The sequence below is a fragment of the Aethalodelphis obliquidens genome, unplaced genomic scaffold (genome assembly GCF_003676395.1).
Source record: "Aethalodelphis obliquidens isolate GAN/ISIS:26980383/991018 unplaced genomic scaffold, ASM367639v1 scaffold80, whole genome shotgun sequence".
NCBI lineage: Eukaryota > Metazoa > Chordata > Mammalia > Artiodactyla > Delphinidae > Aethalodelphis > Aethalodelphis obliquidens.
The window spans coordinates 5,638,945-5,658,088 of record NW_020838024.1 but is presented as its reverse complement, the minus strand read 5'-3'; the positions used below and the strand labels follow the sequence as shown (position 1 = coordinate 5,658,088).

Genomic DNA, 19,144 nt, shown 5'->3' with positions numbered 1-19,144 from the left:
AAGAAAGAAAGAAAGAAAGAAAGAAAGAAAGAAAGAAAGAAAGAAAGAAAGAAAGAAAGAAAGAAAGAAAGAAAAGAAAGAAAGAAAGAAAGAAAGAAAGAAAGAAAGAAAGAAAGGAAGGAAGGAAGAAAAAGAAAGAAAGAAAGAAAGGAGGGAGGGAGGGAGGAAGAAAGGAAGGAAGGAAGGAAGAAATCCAACCAATCCAGGCTCCTTGGTGATGACCGAAGAGCAAAGCCCTGGCAGCCCCAGCGTTTGATTAAACCCCAGCAGGGGCTGGGTGTAGGGATCTGCAGGGGACCAGGATCTTCCTGACTGGGGACCAGAATACTGGATGGGGCCAAGTAAGGCACCCTGAAAAAAGACCTCATTTGCTTACAAAAGAGGTAAGAATTTCCCATGTTTATTTTCATCAGCTATGGGGAAGGGGAAACAAAAATTCTTTGTAGCTGTTGAAATACTCAGTCCCAGGTACGCAGTTACTGAACTAAAGACATTGATATTTTTGTCCAACTCATTACTGTCACACACTGTCTGGATGAAAACAAAGGAGTTTATATATAGTGCTACTAGGGATGACACAATTTATCACTGGCTTTGAATTGCACATGAGGTAAGATGCTAAGATGACTGTTACCTGGCAACAAGTGAAGAGTTACTTCCTTCTCTGTTACTTCCTTTTCATTTGTGTGAATTTCCTAAAAGAGAAAAGAAAGGGGTAATATTTTTGTTTATTTAAGGGCTCAAAATGAATAACATAAAGCCACACTTTCATAATACACACTAGAACATCATATTCACTCAGGAGCTTTTTGTTTATGTGAAAAGCTAAGTTTTGTTTTGTTTTTTAATTGAAGTATAGTTGATTTTTACAGTGTTGTGTTAAGTTTTTTTTTAAGTATTTTTAACTAAAGGAAGTCAGAAAATTTCAACAAGTTGGTTCAATGTATTACACTAATTATTTAGAATTGACAACTATCAGTTGTCCCAAGTGGAGGGACAGGGATGGGCACTCCCCATATAAAGGAACAAAAGTCACAGAGCAAAGGAAAGCAGCTTAAGCAGAGTCAGAAAGAGAATAGAAGACAGTCCACAGAATGATTCCCCTCTTTCTCCAGTGAGAATCAAGGATCGAAAACAAAAGAAGATTGTTGTGTGCTTTTGAGAGAAAATGAACCTGCGTAAAGGGCTTGAAGGTAAGAACAGGAAACTACTGGACTGGCCAAAAGGTTTGTTCGGTTTTTTTCTAGAAGATGGCTCTAGTAGCACTTAGTTGTCTTTAACTTCATTTGAAATAATTCTGCTAGATTGTATGTGACAGCTGTCATATCAGCGTGCATTTAAAAAGACTTACCAAAATTGGTGAATTTTTGTGTAGCCATTTTAATATTGAAGATGGAAGAAAAAAGCAACATTTTCAGCATATTATGCTTTATTATTTCAAGAAAGGTAAAAATGCAACTGAAATGCAAAAAAAGATTTGTGCAGTGTATGGAGAAGGTGCTGTGACTGATCAAACGTGTCAAAAGTGGTTTGTGAAGTTTCGTGCTGGAAATTTCTTGCTGGACGATGCTCCATGGTCAGGCAGACCAGTTGAAGTTGACAGCGATCAAATTAAGACATTAATTGAAAACAATCAATGTTATGCCACGCGGGAGATAGCCAACATACTCAAAATACCCAAATCAAGCGTTGAAAACCATTTGCACCAGCTTGGTTATGTTAATCACTTTGATTGTGTGGGTTCCACGTAAGTTAAGCGGAAAAATACCTTCTTGACCGTATTTCTGCATGCGATTCTCTACTTAAATGTAATGAAAATGTTCTGTTTTTAAAACAAATTGTGACGGGCGATGAAAAGTGGATACTGTACAATAATGTGGAACTGAAGAGATCGTGGGGTAAGCAAAATGAACCACCACCAACCACACCAAAGGCTGGTCTTCAACCAAAGAAGGTGATGTTGGGACTTCCCTGGTGGTGCAGTGGTTAAGAATCCGCCTGCCAATGCAGGGTACACGGGTTCCAGCCTTGGTCCGGGAAGATCCCACAGGCCGCAGAGCAACTAAGCCCGTGCGTCACAACTACTGAGCCTGTGCTCTATGAGCCCGCGCACCTAGACCCTGTGCTCCACAACAAGAGAAGCCACCGCAGTGAGAAGCCCGCGCACCGCAACAAAGAGTAGCCCCCGCTCACCGCAACTAGAGAAAGCCCGCACGCAGCAATGAAGACCCAATGCAGCCAAAAATAAAAATAATAATAGTAATATAAAAAAACAACAAAGAAGGTGATGTGTATACGGTGGAACTGGAAGGGAGTCCTTTATGATGAGCTCCTTCTGGAAAACCAAACAATTAATTCCAACAAGTACTGCTCCCAGTTAGATCAACTGAAAGCAGCACTTGATGAAAAGCGTCCAGAATTACTCAACAGAAAACACATCATCTTCCATCAGGAAAACGCAAGACTGCATGTTTCTTTGATGACCAGGCAAAAACTGTTACAGCTTGGCTGGGAAGTTCTGATTCATCTGCCGTATTCACCAGACACTGCACCTTCGAATGTCCACTTATTTTGGTCTTTATAAAATTCTCTTAGTGGAAAAAATTTCAATTCCCTGGAAGACTGTAAAAGGCAACTGGAACAGTTCTTTGCTCAAAAAGATAAAAGGTTTTGGGAAGATGGAATTATGAAGTTGCCTGAAAAATGGCAGAAGGTAGTGGAACAAAGGGTGAATATGTTATTCAATAAAGTTCTTTGTGAAAATGAAAAATAAGTCTTTTAGTTTTACTTAAAAACCAAAGGCACTTTTTGGCCAACCCAATATGAATGTATCAAGTCAATAGTGAGCCATCTACTCTGCAGCATACCAGGGCTCAGTAAAGGAGGCCGGGAACATATTTCCTCATTCTAAGTTACCTAAAACCATACGGCAGTGCAATGGGATGCAATCACTTCTAATAAGGAATCAAGGCCAGGTTCTGTGTCACTGTTTCTCAATAAAAATATCTTCAAATGCTTCTATGCTGGGTTCAGTGTTTATCAGATATTCAAAGATAATTAGCAATGCTTAATGAATTAATGGACCAAAACAACAATCATAAATGGCTGTTAACTTTAAGACGTTCAACAGGGGTTACATCTTTATGTAGATTTTCGTTACTTTCATAAACAAATTTATCCCCATACTAGAATATTCATGTTATACATTCTTCTGTTAGCACCTATAATATTATTTTTTAAGTACCCATGTGCATGCTTATCTCCCTCTCTAGGACAGTGTTTCTCCAACTAGGGCTTGTATCTATTAGTGGGTTGTAAATCAATTTCGTGGGTCAAAATCAAATTTTTCCATAATGAGAATAAAAAATATCATAAAGTAAAACACTGGAAAAAGAATGACTGTTAACATAACAAAAAGAGAGGCATGTTGGGCCCCCTCATCAACCTACCACACCATCTATGAAGAATTCTTGCCAAAATATCTGATCTCAATCTGCTTGAGCTGCTATATCAACCTACCAATTTACAGGTTGAATACCGGGACAGGGAAACATGTTAAATGACACCATGGGGATGCAACCAATCAAATCCTGACTGTGGGAAATTCTACAACACACAACCAGCTCTGTCAACAAATAAAAATGGAATATTTTTGGTCTGTTTTGGGTAGAAGTGTCTGGTTGGCATGAGTTTTCTGAATTTGTTGATTCAGGCTGAAGCAGGGCACTAGAAGAAACCTGGGTACGTCTGAGGCAGGGAGAGCCCAGACAGCCCGTCCTGAGGCTGAGGAACAAGAGCAAAGTCACGGTGTCTTCACAGAACCTGTTTTGCGTGTGGTCTGTTTTGGAGACGACCGTGATTTCCACCCCAGGAGATGCCAATCAGTCAAGCCTCTCTGAGGCAGCGTTCTCAAAGCTGTGGAGCGGCAGGTCATCTGGGGAGCCTGCAGACACTCAGGCCCCAACACAAGCCTGAGCAATCAGAGTGCGGGGCATGCAGCTCAGCCTCCGGTTTTGTAGAAGCTCCCCAGATGACCCTGATGCATTGCTCTAGGTTACACGAGAGGGACTGTTTTTGCATATGTAAATGCTATGAGTGTTTTGGTAACTCAGAAATTCTCATTGAGAGTTTTCATCATCTGTCATTGACAAAGAACTGAATTAAAGCACAAGTATTTTTGACAGGTTTATCATCTTTCTCTGAGGAAAGCAAAGCTATTCATTAAATTCAATCAGCTGTTAGAAAACTCTAGCAATCATCTTTAGCGCTTGGAACTGAAGCCAACACGGAGAAGACTACCCTATTGTTACGTCCGAGGAAGTATCATCTTCCGATAATAAAGATGTTATACTACCCCAAACTACCTACATACATCAATTCTTGAAATGGTTAGTGATATTCTTTGTTTACATTCCATAAACAAGACAGTTAGGAGACATCTTTTAGAACTCTGTCCTACCCCAAACGCCCCTTCCCCAGACAACTGTCCCCTGTGCCCCACCTCCAGGAGAGAGTCACTGCCTCCCCATTACCTGCGTGGGCTAACAGACAGCAGTACCAGCAAACGGCTAATCGTTTTATCTCCCCATTAATTTGGCTGAAGGGCCAAGAGAAGCTAATCAAACTGGCTGCTTCCACTACAGACCTGCAGATTTGGCCACAAATATGGAGCCACAGAGAAAGCTGTTCTGCAAAGAATGAGACACGTGAAGAAGATACGTGGAGATAAAAGCCCAACCCAGACACACAAGCAGTCACAGCCTGGACTCCATGGCTTTCCAGGCTCTAGCGAGGCCCACCCTCGCCTCTGGCCCACAGTTCCATGAACCACACCTGTATCTTTATAAATGGATCCCCTCGTTAGCAAAAACTACCTACAGTGGTTCTGCTGATTGTCACCAACGGCATCAACTTAGACCAACTGCACTAACAACTGAAAAACCACAGATGACAGAATCACGTCATGCAGCATGTCAACGTGCAATATATCCGGGGCCGCAGGATTAGGAATCAATGTCAGAGCCACCAATCTCACGAGTAAAACTGGCAGGGGAGAAGGGAAGCGGGAGCTGCACTGCCTGCTTCGTGAGCCTGAGTATTCGCGCCCAGGAAGGAGGCAGGGTCCCTGGTGGCCTTCCCTCACTAGAAATGGCAAAGGAAGACTCCCACAGACCTGCTCTCCATTCTAAAACACCGTCACAACATGGCATGTTCTCAAAGGGATGAAAATGAATCCACCAGAAGCATTTCCTGGGAGAGAAAAAAGAAAATGACTGGAGACATTTTCCCCACTCACCCTCGTCTTTGTAAAATGCCCCAGAAGCTTAGTACACATTTTTCATTTTAAAAGTAGGGACTCCTCTTCTCTAGAATGATGTTAAATACGTTCTGATGTTGGCAACAAGCTGCTGACCAAAAATTGACCTGAGAAAAGGGAAAACCCACCAAGCAGCTAAGTCATGGAGGAGTCACGTATCTCATGAAGCATGTGGGAATTTCAACACCGGCTAGGGGGACAGAAGAACCACCAAGATTCCTAACAGCGCTCGACTTCCTACTAAAGCTGCCACTGTTCATCAGACTTCCTTCAGCTGCAGAGAGGGAAAGGAGAGGTCAGAATGATGCAGTAAGATATACACCGCTGCTGACAAGCCAGCCTCCAAAAATAATCTAACCACCCAGTGCATGTGAGCCCCTGCCTCGAATGCCATGAAACAGATCACAAGACTTTACTTATCCAAAACACAGACCGTGCAGCAACCTCATCTATTTGGAACACTGCTGAAAATCACAAAGTGAAAAAGACTTCTGAGCAGTAAAGACAGGTGTGTCCAAGTTTGGGCACAGCAATCAAAGCCCTCCCCAAGCTGTCAGTCCCAGCTTCCACTTCGACCAGATGCTTTTAACTATAATGATAAGAGCCAGCATTTATTAAGCTCTATGATGTGCCAGGTAAGTGTACTTCATTAGTACCTCATTAATCCTCACAACTCTAGGACTGGCGTTATCTCCATTTTACAGGTGAAGAAACTTAGGCTTAAAGAGGTTCAAGAACTTCCCTTTTATAGGAAAATAAGTCACTAACCAAGGGTTCGGCCCAAGCCCCGACTAACTCCAGAGCCCACATTCCTCGCTGCTGTGTCCTAGTTCCAATAAACATGGTCTCCAGTTTCCTACCACAAAAGAAAAAAAGTCATCACAGCCATTGCGTATAACAGAAAACCAGTCTCCTGTTACAAAACTGATTAGAACAAATCAGAAAAATTCCCTTAAGAAAACTGTACTCCACTGTACAAGGATTTGCCTCATACAGGACAAAAGCATGTGAAAGCTAACACCAGCTACACTCCTGAGAATCTGCTGAGAAGCTGCAAAGCAGCCTGGTCGTTTCCATTCCACTGGTTCTCAAAAACTAGTTTCTTACCAAGTTCACATTCAGAATGCGCACATCTCGAAAGTGTGATGGACCTAGGGCCCCTCAGCAAAGGCACAAAAAGGGAAGGGCCCTGCCAGATGATCACTGACCTTGAGAAGAATGGAGCGGGGGTCTCTACAATGAAGCTCTCGTAGGCCAAAATGCTTATAAATGTTCACATCAACCCTTCACTGCTTACAAGGGCTCTGAGTCAAAAACTGAAGTTGTTATTCTCGGTTTAATTTTATCCAGCCAGAAGGGCAAATTCCAAGAGGCAACATAACATCCCTAAAGGTTCCAAAACACAATTTCCTTCTATCACATCTGGCACCAAGTGCTAAAAAGACATAACACAAACATTTTATTTCCTCCAAGTCGCTCCACTGGTCTAAAATGGACACTTAATACTCTGTTTTTTCCGCTAAAACAGAAAATCTGAGGGGAGAAATTCATTTGCATCTACATATTAGGTGGGAATCCATGTGTATCTTAGAACAAAATTTCCCTTTTTTTAAAGCAGAGAGTTGTATTTTTAACACAGCCTAGTACTGACAATTTAAGTTTTGTCTTTCCCCTGGCTTCTCCAAACTTCTCTCTGTGCATGTACTGAAAACAAATAATACAGACTTGAGACCACAGTCCAAACCCAGCTCTGGTACCTACAGACATGAACTTGGGCTTGCCATTTAACCTGAGCTTTGGTTTCCTCCTGTGTGAATGGAAACAATACCACCTCAGTATGAGGATATGAAGAGAAACAGGTGTAAACACCTGGCATACATATTCAGTAAATGGGAGTTGTTACAATTGTTGGACCCAGCAGAATCTATGCTTCTTGATTCCTTTCTTTTTTCTCCTCCTTTCTTTTGATGACTAAACAAAGAATTCCAACATACTACTTAAGAGTTGCAATGATTCAAGACTCTGAGTACAATAATTTCTGCTTCTCTCTCAATCCTGTTTCCCACATGAAACTAAATTGACACCACTCAGGAGGCTTCTCAATTCTTTTTTTTTTATTGTGGATCAGAAACTCCTGCAATTCACAACATCCAGGTTGGTCCTAATTCCATTAGACTTGGACTGCACAGTAATACCTGAAGTCGTAGAAAAAGAAACGGCACTTTTCTGTTAATAGGATTTGTTTTCTACAATGACTTAGGTCCTGTCCTTTGCTGTCTTTTCTTCTGCAATAGAAAGTACTTTGAACCCACTATAAGACCAAAACAGTAGGGCTTCCCTGGTGGCGCAGTGGTTGAGAGTCCGCCTGCTGATGCAGGGGACACGGGTTCGTGCCCCGGTCCGGGAAGATCCCACATGTCGTGGAGCGGCTGGGCCCGTGAGCCATGGCCGCTGGGCCTGCACGTCCGGAGCCTGTGCTCCGCAATGGGAGAGGCCACAACAGTGAGAGGCCTGCGTAACGCAAAAAAAAAAAAAAAAAAAAAGACCAAAAGAGTAAACTAATGGCTTTCTTAAGAGAACACCGCATCTGAGGAAGGGACTGCTCAGGCATGCCGACAAAAGGTAAGCTTTCCCGACTGCTGAATTTATTCAAAGTAGATTAAGCTGGGAATTCCCTGACGGTCCAGTGGTTAAGACTCAGAGCTTTCACTGCCATAGGCCTGGGTTCAATCCCTGGTCGGGGAGCTAAAATCCCACAAGCTGCGGGGCGTGGCCAGAAAAACAACCAAACAAAGTAGATTACGCTACTGAAAGATGGCAACAAATTGTGAATAAAAACCTATACAAGCACTTGCGCACTGGAAGAAAGGAGCCATGCTGCAGGCAATCATCACTAATATCTAACCTGTCTCTGGTTAACACTTCAAAACAAGTATAAATGTTCACTATCAATTCTTACAAGATAATCAACTCAGGAAAAAAAATAAGCACCATCGCCACTACCATCAACCATCCTCCACTCCCCAAATCAAAACATACACCAGTCCTGAGAAGAGAAATAACCTAGAGGACTCCAGTAAGTCAGGGTATGCAAAGAGGAATCATAAAGAAACCCTCCCCTCAAAAAATGTGAATTTTTTCCTTCACTTTGGGAAGCAGCCTGTATGGGTGGTAGAGAGAAGGTAGGGAGCACAGAATGGAGAGTACTCATCAGCTATGTCCCACAGTTCCTTTGCCTCCGTATTTTTACAGTAGCTTTTTGAACTCCACAAGAAAAACACAGAAAGAACAAATACGGAGATAATATTTCAAAGTTTTTGTTGTTGATCCGGGGAGAACGAGCATAGTTGAATGGAGAAGAGGGGAAAGGGTTAACAGTAAGGTACAGCCCACGTCTGGATGCACTGAATCTGGACATGGATCTTTTTTTTTTTTTTTTTTGCGGTACGCGGACCTCTCACTATTGTGGCCTCTCCCGTTGCGGAGCACAGGCTCCGGAGACGCATGCTTAGCGGCCATGGCTCACGGGCCCAGACGCTCCGCGGCATGTGGGATCTTCCTGGACCGGGGCACGAACCCGCGTCCCCTGCATCGGCAGGCGGACTCTCAACCACTGCGCCACCAGGGAAGCCCTGGACATGGATCTTAAAGTGGGTTACAGGACATGATGAGATTCCCACGTGCATGTCCTACTCCTGACCATGCTGAGTTCTCAATGTGTATAAGCTGTTGTCTTCATGGGCAAATTTACTGGATGAGTGATTAAAACGCTGTCCAACCTGACCTTTACAATTGGATGAGTAAATACAATCTCTTCGTCCGCCTGCCGATGCAGGGGACACGGGTTCGCGCCCCAGTCCGGGAAGACCCCACATGCCGCGGAGCGGCTGGGCCCGTGAGCCATGGCCACTGAGCCTGCGCGTCCGGAGCCTGTGCTCCGCAACAGGGGAGGCCACAACAGTGAGAGGCCCGCGTACCGCAAAAAATAAATAAATAAATACAATCTCTTCCTTACTGACATCACAGATGACTACATCATGACTCAGGGGTCGCTTACAGACTGCAGAAATCACAAGTGTCCATGCTATGAATGCCAAAGTGGCTACTTTCAAGGGCCAACGCTTACTGAGGCTGAGAGGTGAATAATGATGACACAGTTCTAGAGCCTTTGGGGCAGGCATCGTTGAAAGGGCTTTATACTTATCAACTCAGTTAATTCTCATAGCAAGCCTTGGAGTAGGGCTCTTATAGCCACTGTTACCTCCAACTCTGCAGACAAAGCAGACACCCGGCTAGAATGTGGTGGAAGCAGAGGTCAAACCTGGTAGCTGGCTCAGCCTGTGTTCTTACATGATGCCACACTACCTCTTCTGTGGAACAAAGAAAAAAAGGAAAACAGGACAGAAAGATCAGTGAATGTATCTGCTATACCCACCTGAAACCAGGTCAAAGCAAGCATCAATAAAAGAGCCCAGGGAAAGCCTAAAATTGTTTTGGAGAGGCAAACAGAGGCTGAAAGGACAGAAGCAAAAAAACAAAATACATGTACCCCCCAGGAGTAATGGCCGCTACGTGGGAAAGAACTCGGGGGCTTCCTCAACACCAGCTGAGAGTTCACCTCCTATGACTCACTCCACTGGGTCCTCCAAGGCCTTAGTCTCTGGGTGTCACCCCAACCAACCCACGAGAGTTCAGCAGGAATCTTCGATGTACCACACTCCAGGGAAGGCTCCAACCGCAAATAACACTGCTATGTACAGTCTGGGCTACCCGGTGCTTCCCCCTTCAAGAGCATGTCATCCTAAGAGCCCCCCTTACACCTCCTTCTCCTTCACCCCAGTACCCAGTCCTTCACCACCAAATCCAATCAGTAAGACCCATTACATATGCCCACAACCCATGCTCCTCTCTCACCTCCACAGCACCACCCTGGTCCAAGCTACCATCATCTCCCACCCGGACCACTGCAACAGCTTTGCACCTGCTCGACCTGCATCTGCCTCTTTCTTATGCATTCTCCACCTAAAGTGGCAGTGCTCCTTTCACAGCACGGTCTGCTCTGGATTACTGGTGGCAGGAGGGCAACAACCTGATAAAGCCTGCAAGGAGGCCCTGCACAGCCTGGTCCCCACCTCCTTGTCCGCCCTGCTCTCCCACCAACCTCCTCCTCAGTCTGCATGTTGGCCACACTGGTCTTCCTTCAGCCTCTCGTACCTGCCAAGCCCCTTCCTATCTGAAGTCCAGGTTCCTTCTGCTTGGAATGCGTCTCCTTTCCCTCCTTGCCCTGTGAATTTTAAGTATCCATTGGACCTCAGGACAAGGGTCATTTCCTCTGGGGAGCCCTCTCTGTTTCCACGTTCTTACAGCCCTGTGTATCTCTCCCTCCTAGCACTTGTCATAACTGCAATTTCACATTTATTTATGTAATTATTTAAGTCTATCTCCCCACCAATCTATAAACTCTTTGAGGGCAGGTCCTCTGTCTGGTTTTTTGCTTGCCATATTGTCCCAGAATCCAATACAGGCCTTGCAAACAGTAAGTGCTCAGAAGATTTCGTTGAGTAATTTAATTAATAATGGCTTTAGGTAATGAGAGGTTTTTAAAAACACTCCAGCAGGAACCAGAGAGACACATGGGAGGGAGATTAAGAGACAATATCTAGGCTTGGGCTTTGACGTGGGTGGCATCACCAAATGCTCTCATCATACTGTAAAGAACATTCCATTAAAGGCTGTCATGTACGTGGTATTAATCCAGAAAGACTAGAAGTCATGAAGCCTGTCCAGTAAGAACTGCCGGAGAGCAGGTGCCGTGGATGGGCCTGGCATCATCCCAGGATCTCCCAGGAAATTCAACCAGCATCCAGGGACAGCTGCCTCTGCACCAGCCCTGTTCTCTGGAGCAGCGGGAGCTTCTGAAACTGTCACCTGGTTTCGGGGAAGGGCCCGGAGTCCCCCTTAACCCTTTGCTCCTTCTATCCCACTACCCTTCAACTCTGATCCTCCCTGCCCAGCTGCCTCATCAGCAAATGGTCACAACTGTACTTCCAGAGCTGTGACACGTGGGACAAAAGTCCTTACTGACCCCAATTAAGTATCATGCTCAATGTGTAAGAAAAGAGGGCTAGAAAAGTACAGTTCTTTAACAATCAAGCAGAACGGGTTCCACTAGTTATGCTGACAGACTTTTCCCTGCAAGAGGCCTGAAAAGGAACTCATTTGAAAATGATGCAAATTTTCAACAACTGGGGCGTTAAACACCATCCCTGTGGTTTGTGCAGCGCCTCTTGCTACTCCATCTGAGTGTGGACAAAGCTTGCTATTATGGCACAAAAGAACAGCAGAGACGGCTGGCACTGGTCAAAGAACGTCCAAGTCTTCAAAACTAGGGTATCTCAGTGGCCTGAATTCAGTTAGAACAGCGGCATGAACATAAGTGGAGGGTAGTTCTGCCAGAGTGCGAGGATCAAGGTTGGGGTTTGGGGGTTAATTCCTATTTCAACATTTACCCCAATGCTATGGCTACTTTTTTATGTTTGTTTCTTTTAGCTTAAAAAGAGGATAAAGGGCATGAACAGCAAGTCTTCCAGTTTCCGCACATTTTACCCCACAGGTCAAAAGGACCTACGTCTGTTCCTGCTGCCGCGGTGAGTATCAACAATTCCCAGGACACGCAGCTGCCACTGCCCTCACATCTAAGAAACTCGCCCCGTGCAGAGCCAGGAGCACTCTTATTCTGGCCACGTCTGTGCCAGACGAGACGTGAGAACTGCCACCCATTCTCCAGCAAGCCTGTGGCCCAAAGGAGACACACCCACTGCGACCCACCTCATACAGGTGGCCCAGCAATTACGAGGTGTCCATCTGATCTCCTCTCAGAACTACGTCTCTGAGAAGGCGTGGCCCAAAGCACAGGGTTCCCATGAGCCTGGGCAGCGAAACCAGTGAGTCAACACTCGAGCTGTATGTCTGGTTACTCAGAGGTGCAAGATGACCCACTGCCAATAGATACCAATTCATTTCAACAGCTCCTGAGTAACCTACCTACCAAATGCCCCGTGTAAAAAGATGAAGAACTGACTTCTGCCCTTAAGATGTTCAGACAGACAAAAAAATAATAACTGGAAAACTGGGTATTCAGTGCAATAAACATTAGACACCTGCAGAAGGTTATCTCTACGCATCATCTCACTTAATCCTTACAACTCTTAACTGCCGTTACTGTTCCCATTTTAGAGATGGGGAAAATGAGGTTGACCAAGGTTAAGTGAAGCGAGACTTGAGCCTGGGTTTGCCTGTCTAGAGCCATGCCCTTCACTACAATAAGCCTGCTCCTGTCCGCCGACCACATCCTCCCCAAGGACACCGTTTCCTCTCCCCGGCCTTTCAGACACTCTTTCACTGACCGAACTGTCATTTCTTAGGCACCTGCTGTACCAGCACAGCAAAAGCAGATGTGAACACAAGGCACAGCCCTGACCTCCTCAGAGTACATGGGAGTCTGACCACAGCACAAGCAACAGTAATGACTCGTGTACGCTGCTACGCTGTGCAGGAGGCCACAACAGCAACACAGCAGACACACCTAACCGCATTCGGAGGGGGTCAGCAAAGACTGCTACCCTCAGGAAGTGTCATTTAGAGCCCTGAAAATCAGCAGAAATGCGTCTGGGCCAAACGACCGACACTCTGGCTGGCTGCTCTTCCTCATCTCTTTCTGGGCAGGGTCCACAGGACCTCTGTTCCTTGGGGCAGCTCTCCCACAACATATGCTGACAACCCTCCTCCCTTCAAATGTATCTTTACTCCAGATCTCTCTTCAGAGCTCCAGATCTGGACCCCAAACAGCCTCCTGGCCTCATGTACTGTAATGTCCCTCAGATCCTCCAAATTCACATTTCTAAGTCAGCTCATCATTTTCCCCCGCCCCTCGCCGAACCTGCTGTCCTCTGGACTCTGGCCCTACCGTACACCCAGCAGTCATTCTCAGCTATCCCCTGCCTCTCATGATCCTGTCTGCTCTGCTTCCTTAACGGTTCCAGAGTCCGTCCACGCCCGTCCTTCCCTGCTGCTGCTCTTCCTTCCAGCCGCCAGCACGCACCTTGCGCACCCCCACGATCAGGGTCTTGCTCCCGCCATCCAGCCCCCGGCGCAGCCGCTGGACCCCACAGTCCGCTCTCCCCTGTCCCGCCCACCCAATTCGTCCAGTCCACTGTCCACATAGTTCAAGTCCTCTGCAAAGCTTTCTCGGGCCTTCCCTGGTGGTCCAGCAGTTAAGACTCTGCACTCCCAGTGCAAGGGGCTCAGGTTCAATCCCTGGTCAGGGAACTAGATCCTGAATGCCACAACTAAGAGCCCACATGCCATAACTAAAAGATCCCGTGTGCCGCAACTAAGAGCCAGCTAAATAAATAAATAAATAAATAAATAAGTAGGGCTTCCCTGGTGGCGCAGTGATTAAGAATTCGCCTGCCAATGCCAGGGACACAGGTTCGAGCCCTGGTCCAGGAAGACCCCACATGCCACGGAGCAACTAAGCATGTGCACCACAACTGCTGAGCCTGCGCTCTAGAGCCCACGAGCCACAGCTACTGAGCCCGTGCGCCTAGAGCCCATGCTCCGCAACAAAGAGAAGCCACGGCAATGAGAAGCCCGCGCACCACAACAAAGAGTAGCTCCCGCTCACCGCAACTAGAGAAAGTCCACGCGCAGCACCAAGACCCAACGCAGCCAAAAATAAATAAATTAAATAAATAAAAATTACTACCTAAGTATGTGATTAGTGGCAGGTATTACTGACCTTTCCCACACCTCTCCGTTAGCTGGCTTCCTGAAACACATTCTAGTCTCATGAATAGGGCAGGGGCACGTTCAAAGACAGACTTTAAATTGGAAGCCTTATCACTGAGGATAGAGACTAGAGACTAAGTGAATCTATCTACTGTCCTGGTCCAGGAAGCTAGAGAAATCAAAATAAGATTTGTTCCCTGGAGCTGATTCCCAGGGCTGCTGGTTCCCCGCTCCTGGCCAGGGGGCTCCGCTCCCTTCCGAGCCAGCCTTATCAGGTACCAGCTTTGCCACTGACCACAGCTCCACTCTACTAACCTTACACTGCCTTGGCAGTTGGATACAAGCAACGACTACTCTGACAATAAAGCACGTCAGCAGCACCTGAAGCCAGGGGAGCAGACATGCAGTAAGAGGCAAACTAACGATCTCTGTCTGGACTCAAGGTTCCAAGACCACAGATGCGGGGCAGGGTTGGGACCTAGTCCTTAAGGACTCTGCTGTTTACTCATCATGCAAATCAGTTCTCAGCCACAATACATGTTCACTCCACAGGGCGAGCTGGGAACGCTCAAGAGCACTTCAGACTAAGCATCTGTTATCCGCAAAAATATACGTCTAACTTAAACACGGAAATATATAATTTGCTGGAGGTTTTCCTATGTCCTGTTTCACATATTCTACGTCATTTATTTTGACAACAGTCCTGTAAGGAATTCTCATCCCCACTTTACAGATAAGGCCACTGAAGCTCCAAGAGGGTAAATAATGTGCCTGGGCTCACAGGGCTAAACAGGTGATGAAGCCAGAACTCAGGACTTCTGACACCAAGTTCAGTCCTGATTCTTAAACTGTGTTTTGTAAAAGCTTTATTAAGACATAACTCGGGCTTCCCTGGTGGCGCAGTGGTTGAGAGTCCGCCTGCTGATGCAGGGGACATGGATTCGTGCCCCGGTCCGGGAAGATCCCACGTGCCGCAGAGCGGCTGGGCCCGTGAGCCTTGGCCGCCGAGCCCATGCGTCCGGAGCCTGTGCTCCGCAACAGGAGAGGCCACAGCAGTGAGAGGCCTGCGTACTGCAAAAAAAAAATAATATATATATATATATATATATACACCATCAAGTGTCCCTTCAACTGTAACAAGTCTCCAGGACAGGGAAATAGGCAACAACCTCAGACAGCACCCTCACCCCAAGAGCTAAGCAATACTTACTCATTCTTGTAAAAAATAAAATACAGTATGTGTGTGTGAAAAAAAAAACTTACTCATGTGTCATTCTAAGTCCTTTCTCTCACATTTAGATTTGCTGCTTTTTTCCCCTACCTCAGACTTTTTCTTTTTGAAGGAAGAAAGTAACTGCTCACCAAGATCCAAACTAAAGCCCTCACCTGTTTTGACAGCTCATCATTTACTGAACAGCAGTGAAAGGATTACTCGTGCTTCTTAGCAAGGATCACTATTACCAGGCATTCCCCAGGCCTTTAAATAATCCAAACACTTTAGCACATTCTCCCTAGTAAGAACCTCAGGCTAGAGAGTAAATGGTAAGACCCATCGCAGCAGTGTAAGCCTCAGAACCCACAGATCTGACCGCAACAAAAAGCTGGCTTAATTCCAACAGAGAGGGTCTGCTCGCTTGTTGGAACGGAAGCTGCCTAAGGAAGCAAAGAGCAGCTGGAGACACACCATGGGGAACAGCTGGGCTTCAGGTGTCCACACAGGTCACCAGTTTACCAAACTAAGCGCCACAGTGACAGCGAAAAGGGGTATTTTTAGGCAAAGCATCTCAGGCCAAAGCAGACTCTTGGGGCACAAAGACCAAGGGTAGAGTCAGCAATCACACTGAAGTTCCTCACCTAGTTCTCAACCTCAACTCCCCCAAATCACTCTGCAGGAGAAATAAAAACGACCTCTGAGTAAATGGAGTCCACAGTCATGTATTTTGTTTTTGTTTCTTTGTACTTCTTTGTAGCACATACCACAATCAGTGCCCACTCTCCTCCATCCACCACTCCAGCCAGAATGCTAGCTCCTTGCAAACTCATCTCTGCATCATTGTCTGGTAAACTGCATCATGGACTTTAATTCTTTGCTCTTTCCTGTAGCCAGGCCCTTGGTCATGTGACTTTGCAGGGACTTGTTTTGGTTAACATTTGCCATCTTCAATGACAGGGATGTAAACAAAAATTAAAAGTGATATATTTGGAATTTATAACCCTAGGTAAGTATAAAAGAAAATTAAATAAATGTTCAAATGTTGTATTCTAAAAACAAACAAACAAAAAATGACCTCTGAGTGAAGCTCCCACCAGCTACCCTCTGAGGCCCTCTCCAGGGACGGCCCTGGGCCACAGTCCATTCAGCCCTCTCTGAAGCCAGCCTGAGCTCCGCAAGGCCACACTGAGTGGCCAGCACTACAGCCCTGCCCTCAAGGAGCTTACAGCTCTGTTGGGGAAATACGAGCCACAGACATAGAACAATTATACACAAAGGAGTAGAGAATAAACACTCAAATGACATCACCAAAACCCAGAGCTATAGACAGCCTGTATCACGGCTAAAAGGAGGACGGCAGCTAGTTACGAGCAAAGCCTTGAGAACGCAAAGAGGCTGAAGTAACAAGAGCCTTCGGTACTGCCTGGTCTGGGGCTTTTCACACTGTACCTCTCATACTCTCTCTCTTCTGGTCTTTCTCTATTTTGGGGTTTCCTTTATGATTTCATTTGAAATAGCAGTTCTCCACAGGGGCTGAAGGAAGAGATCATGGTTAACAGAAAGAACACAGGTCCCTGCTGCAGGTCCCCGCTCCCACCCTGACACACACACACCCCTCCCCACCCCTGGGGCCTGTCTCAACCTCCAGAGCAGCGCGTGGTACAGTGCGTTTTGAAAAAGTTGTTCAAGAACCACGCTGTTTAAAAAAAAAAGTTCCTTGCACAAAATATGTTTAAAAACACTTGCCTATGGGCTTCCCTGGTGGCGCAGTGGTTGGGAGTCCGCCTGCCGATGCAGAGGACACGGGTTCGTGTCCCGGTCCGGGAAGATCCCACATGCCGCGGAGCAGCTGGGCCCGGGAGCCATGGCCGCTGAGCCTGCGTGTCCGGAGCCTGTGCTCCGCAATGGGAGAGGCCACAACAGGGAGAGGCCCGTGTACCGCAAAAAAAAAAAAAAAAAAAAAAAAAAAAAAACACTTGCCTAATCCAACTCTATAAATCAGGAAATGAGACCCAAAGAGGTTGAAGGGGCTCCCTCAGGGACACACAGAAAAGAAACAGCCAGAGCCCAGGGCTCCCAAATCCAAGCTACTTATCTTTCAACAAACCAGAAGCAGTCAGAACCTGGGGTTAGCCTGGAAAGTGCGTTAAGATTTGGACCAGTGGAAGGGGCAGGGGGCATGGAGGACTCTTAACAGGAAAATGACACGTGAAGGCTGCATCCAAAAGGAGCCTGGCCATGATGGGAGGAGTGTCTCGGGGAGGGGGATGCAGAAGGGAGCAGTGGCAGGTGGAGAGACCAGGTAAGCAGCTGTGGTCGGTGGTCCCGGGCATGAGAGGAGATGCTAGCAGGAAGAGTGGCAATGGAAATGAAGACAGACCACCACAGAGGCCCCTCTCAAAGGGCACCCTGGGGACTGCAACTGGTTTGGACCACACGTGACTGGGGAAGGAGGGGGCCACTGGCAGCAGCTAGGAAGGTGGGAAGTGGAGCTGAACTGGAGTTTCAGGCCCAGGACCTAGCATGCTGCCCAAACCCCAGGTCCTCCTGGAAGCCCTTGAGACAAGGGAAGATACTGTTACAGGAGGACAGAGAGGGAATCCATGAAACAACTCACTGGAAAAGAAATCGGTGCCGGAGGGGAAATGGAAAGGGTGCCCACTGTGGGTATGGCAGGGTCCAATCAGAGGGACAGCACCCCTGGCTCCAGACACAAGCCTCTGAGAGTGCAAGCAAAGAACAATGCTCGAAGGGAACGTAGGTCAAGTCTTGCCATTATCGGGACCTGCTCTGGTGGCCCAAGAAACAAACACATGAATGAAGACACACAGCTGCAGCTTCTGGGGTGAAGAGTAACGCAACTACAGCAGTTAACATTTCATAAGTGTTTAGTACGTGCCGAGTTGTGCTGACTTAGCAGCTCTCCACGGATTGTCTCACTTAAGACTAATGTCACTTGTATGGGTTAGATACTATTACTTTCATTCCCATCTCACAGGTCAGGAAACTGAGGCTCAGAGAAGTTACATATCCAGCTTAAATCCATACAGCAAGGGGCAAAGCTCTAATTCCAAAGCCATGCTGCTAACCCGCATATCACACTGAAAGTGAAGAGGGCAGCGCTGGAATGTGCACAAGCGCTAGAGGAAAGGTGTCAGGGAGCAGTCATGGGGCTGTCAGAGTCTTATCACTGAAGCTAACTGATGGGACCAACAGCAGCTGCAGAAACACATGGCGCTGCCTTCTGTGCCTCCCCTCCTGGTCCCCCTCCAGAGCTGCTATGTAAATACCAGGTCAGCCGAGTAGCTGGCAGGGAGCTAAAAGCCTTGGGGCAGTAGCTTTTCCATCGTCTTGGAGCAAGAGGAACTGGGGCAAATGAGAAGCTGCCTACAGGCTCACCGAGAGCCAGACGGACGCGCAAAGCAGCATCCGCAGAAAGTGGGGAACAACAGGCGTGTCCCAGTGGTGCCCCTGGATTCTACTCTTCAGGACCTGCCTCACTTGCACCTCCGCGGGCACCTTATACAAGGGGAGAGGACAGATGGTCTGACCACCTGGTCCCCACGCACCTGTAAGCCTTTCAAGTTGTGCCTCCTACCTGCCCACTGCACCCTCCCCCACCTCCCCAGAGCGGAGCCCACGTCAACGCTGCCCTTTCCAAGTCCCACGCAACCTTCCAATGAGGCCAGATGCTGCGGAGAGGCAGCAGTGGGCCCTCCTCCGTGCCCGAGAGCGTCGTGTGCTCCCGCTCAGCAACAGGCAGCACCTACCTCTGCACGTCACGGCCATCTGTCGACCTGCCATCTCTCCAGCAGAATGTCAGC

The 19,144-nt window shown here is 46.9% G+C and overlaps 1 protein-coding gene across 2 annotated transcripts in view; it reads right to left on the bottom strand.

The window, feature by feature from the left end:
• The window catches only part of MTMR12 (myotubularin related protein 12), a 65,627-nt gene that overhangs the window by 38,560 nt on the left and 7,923 nt on the right, over positions 1 to 19,144 (bottom strand). For both annotated transcript variants that reach the window (XM_027092739.1, XM_027092741.1), the window contains exon 2: positions 635 to 695. In XM_027092739.1, coding sequence (XP_026948540.1) covers positions 635 to 695 — 61 coding nt within the window. The remainder of the gene's footprint in view (positions 1 to 634; positions 696 to 19,144) is intronic.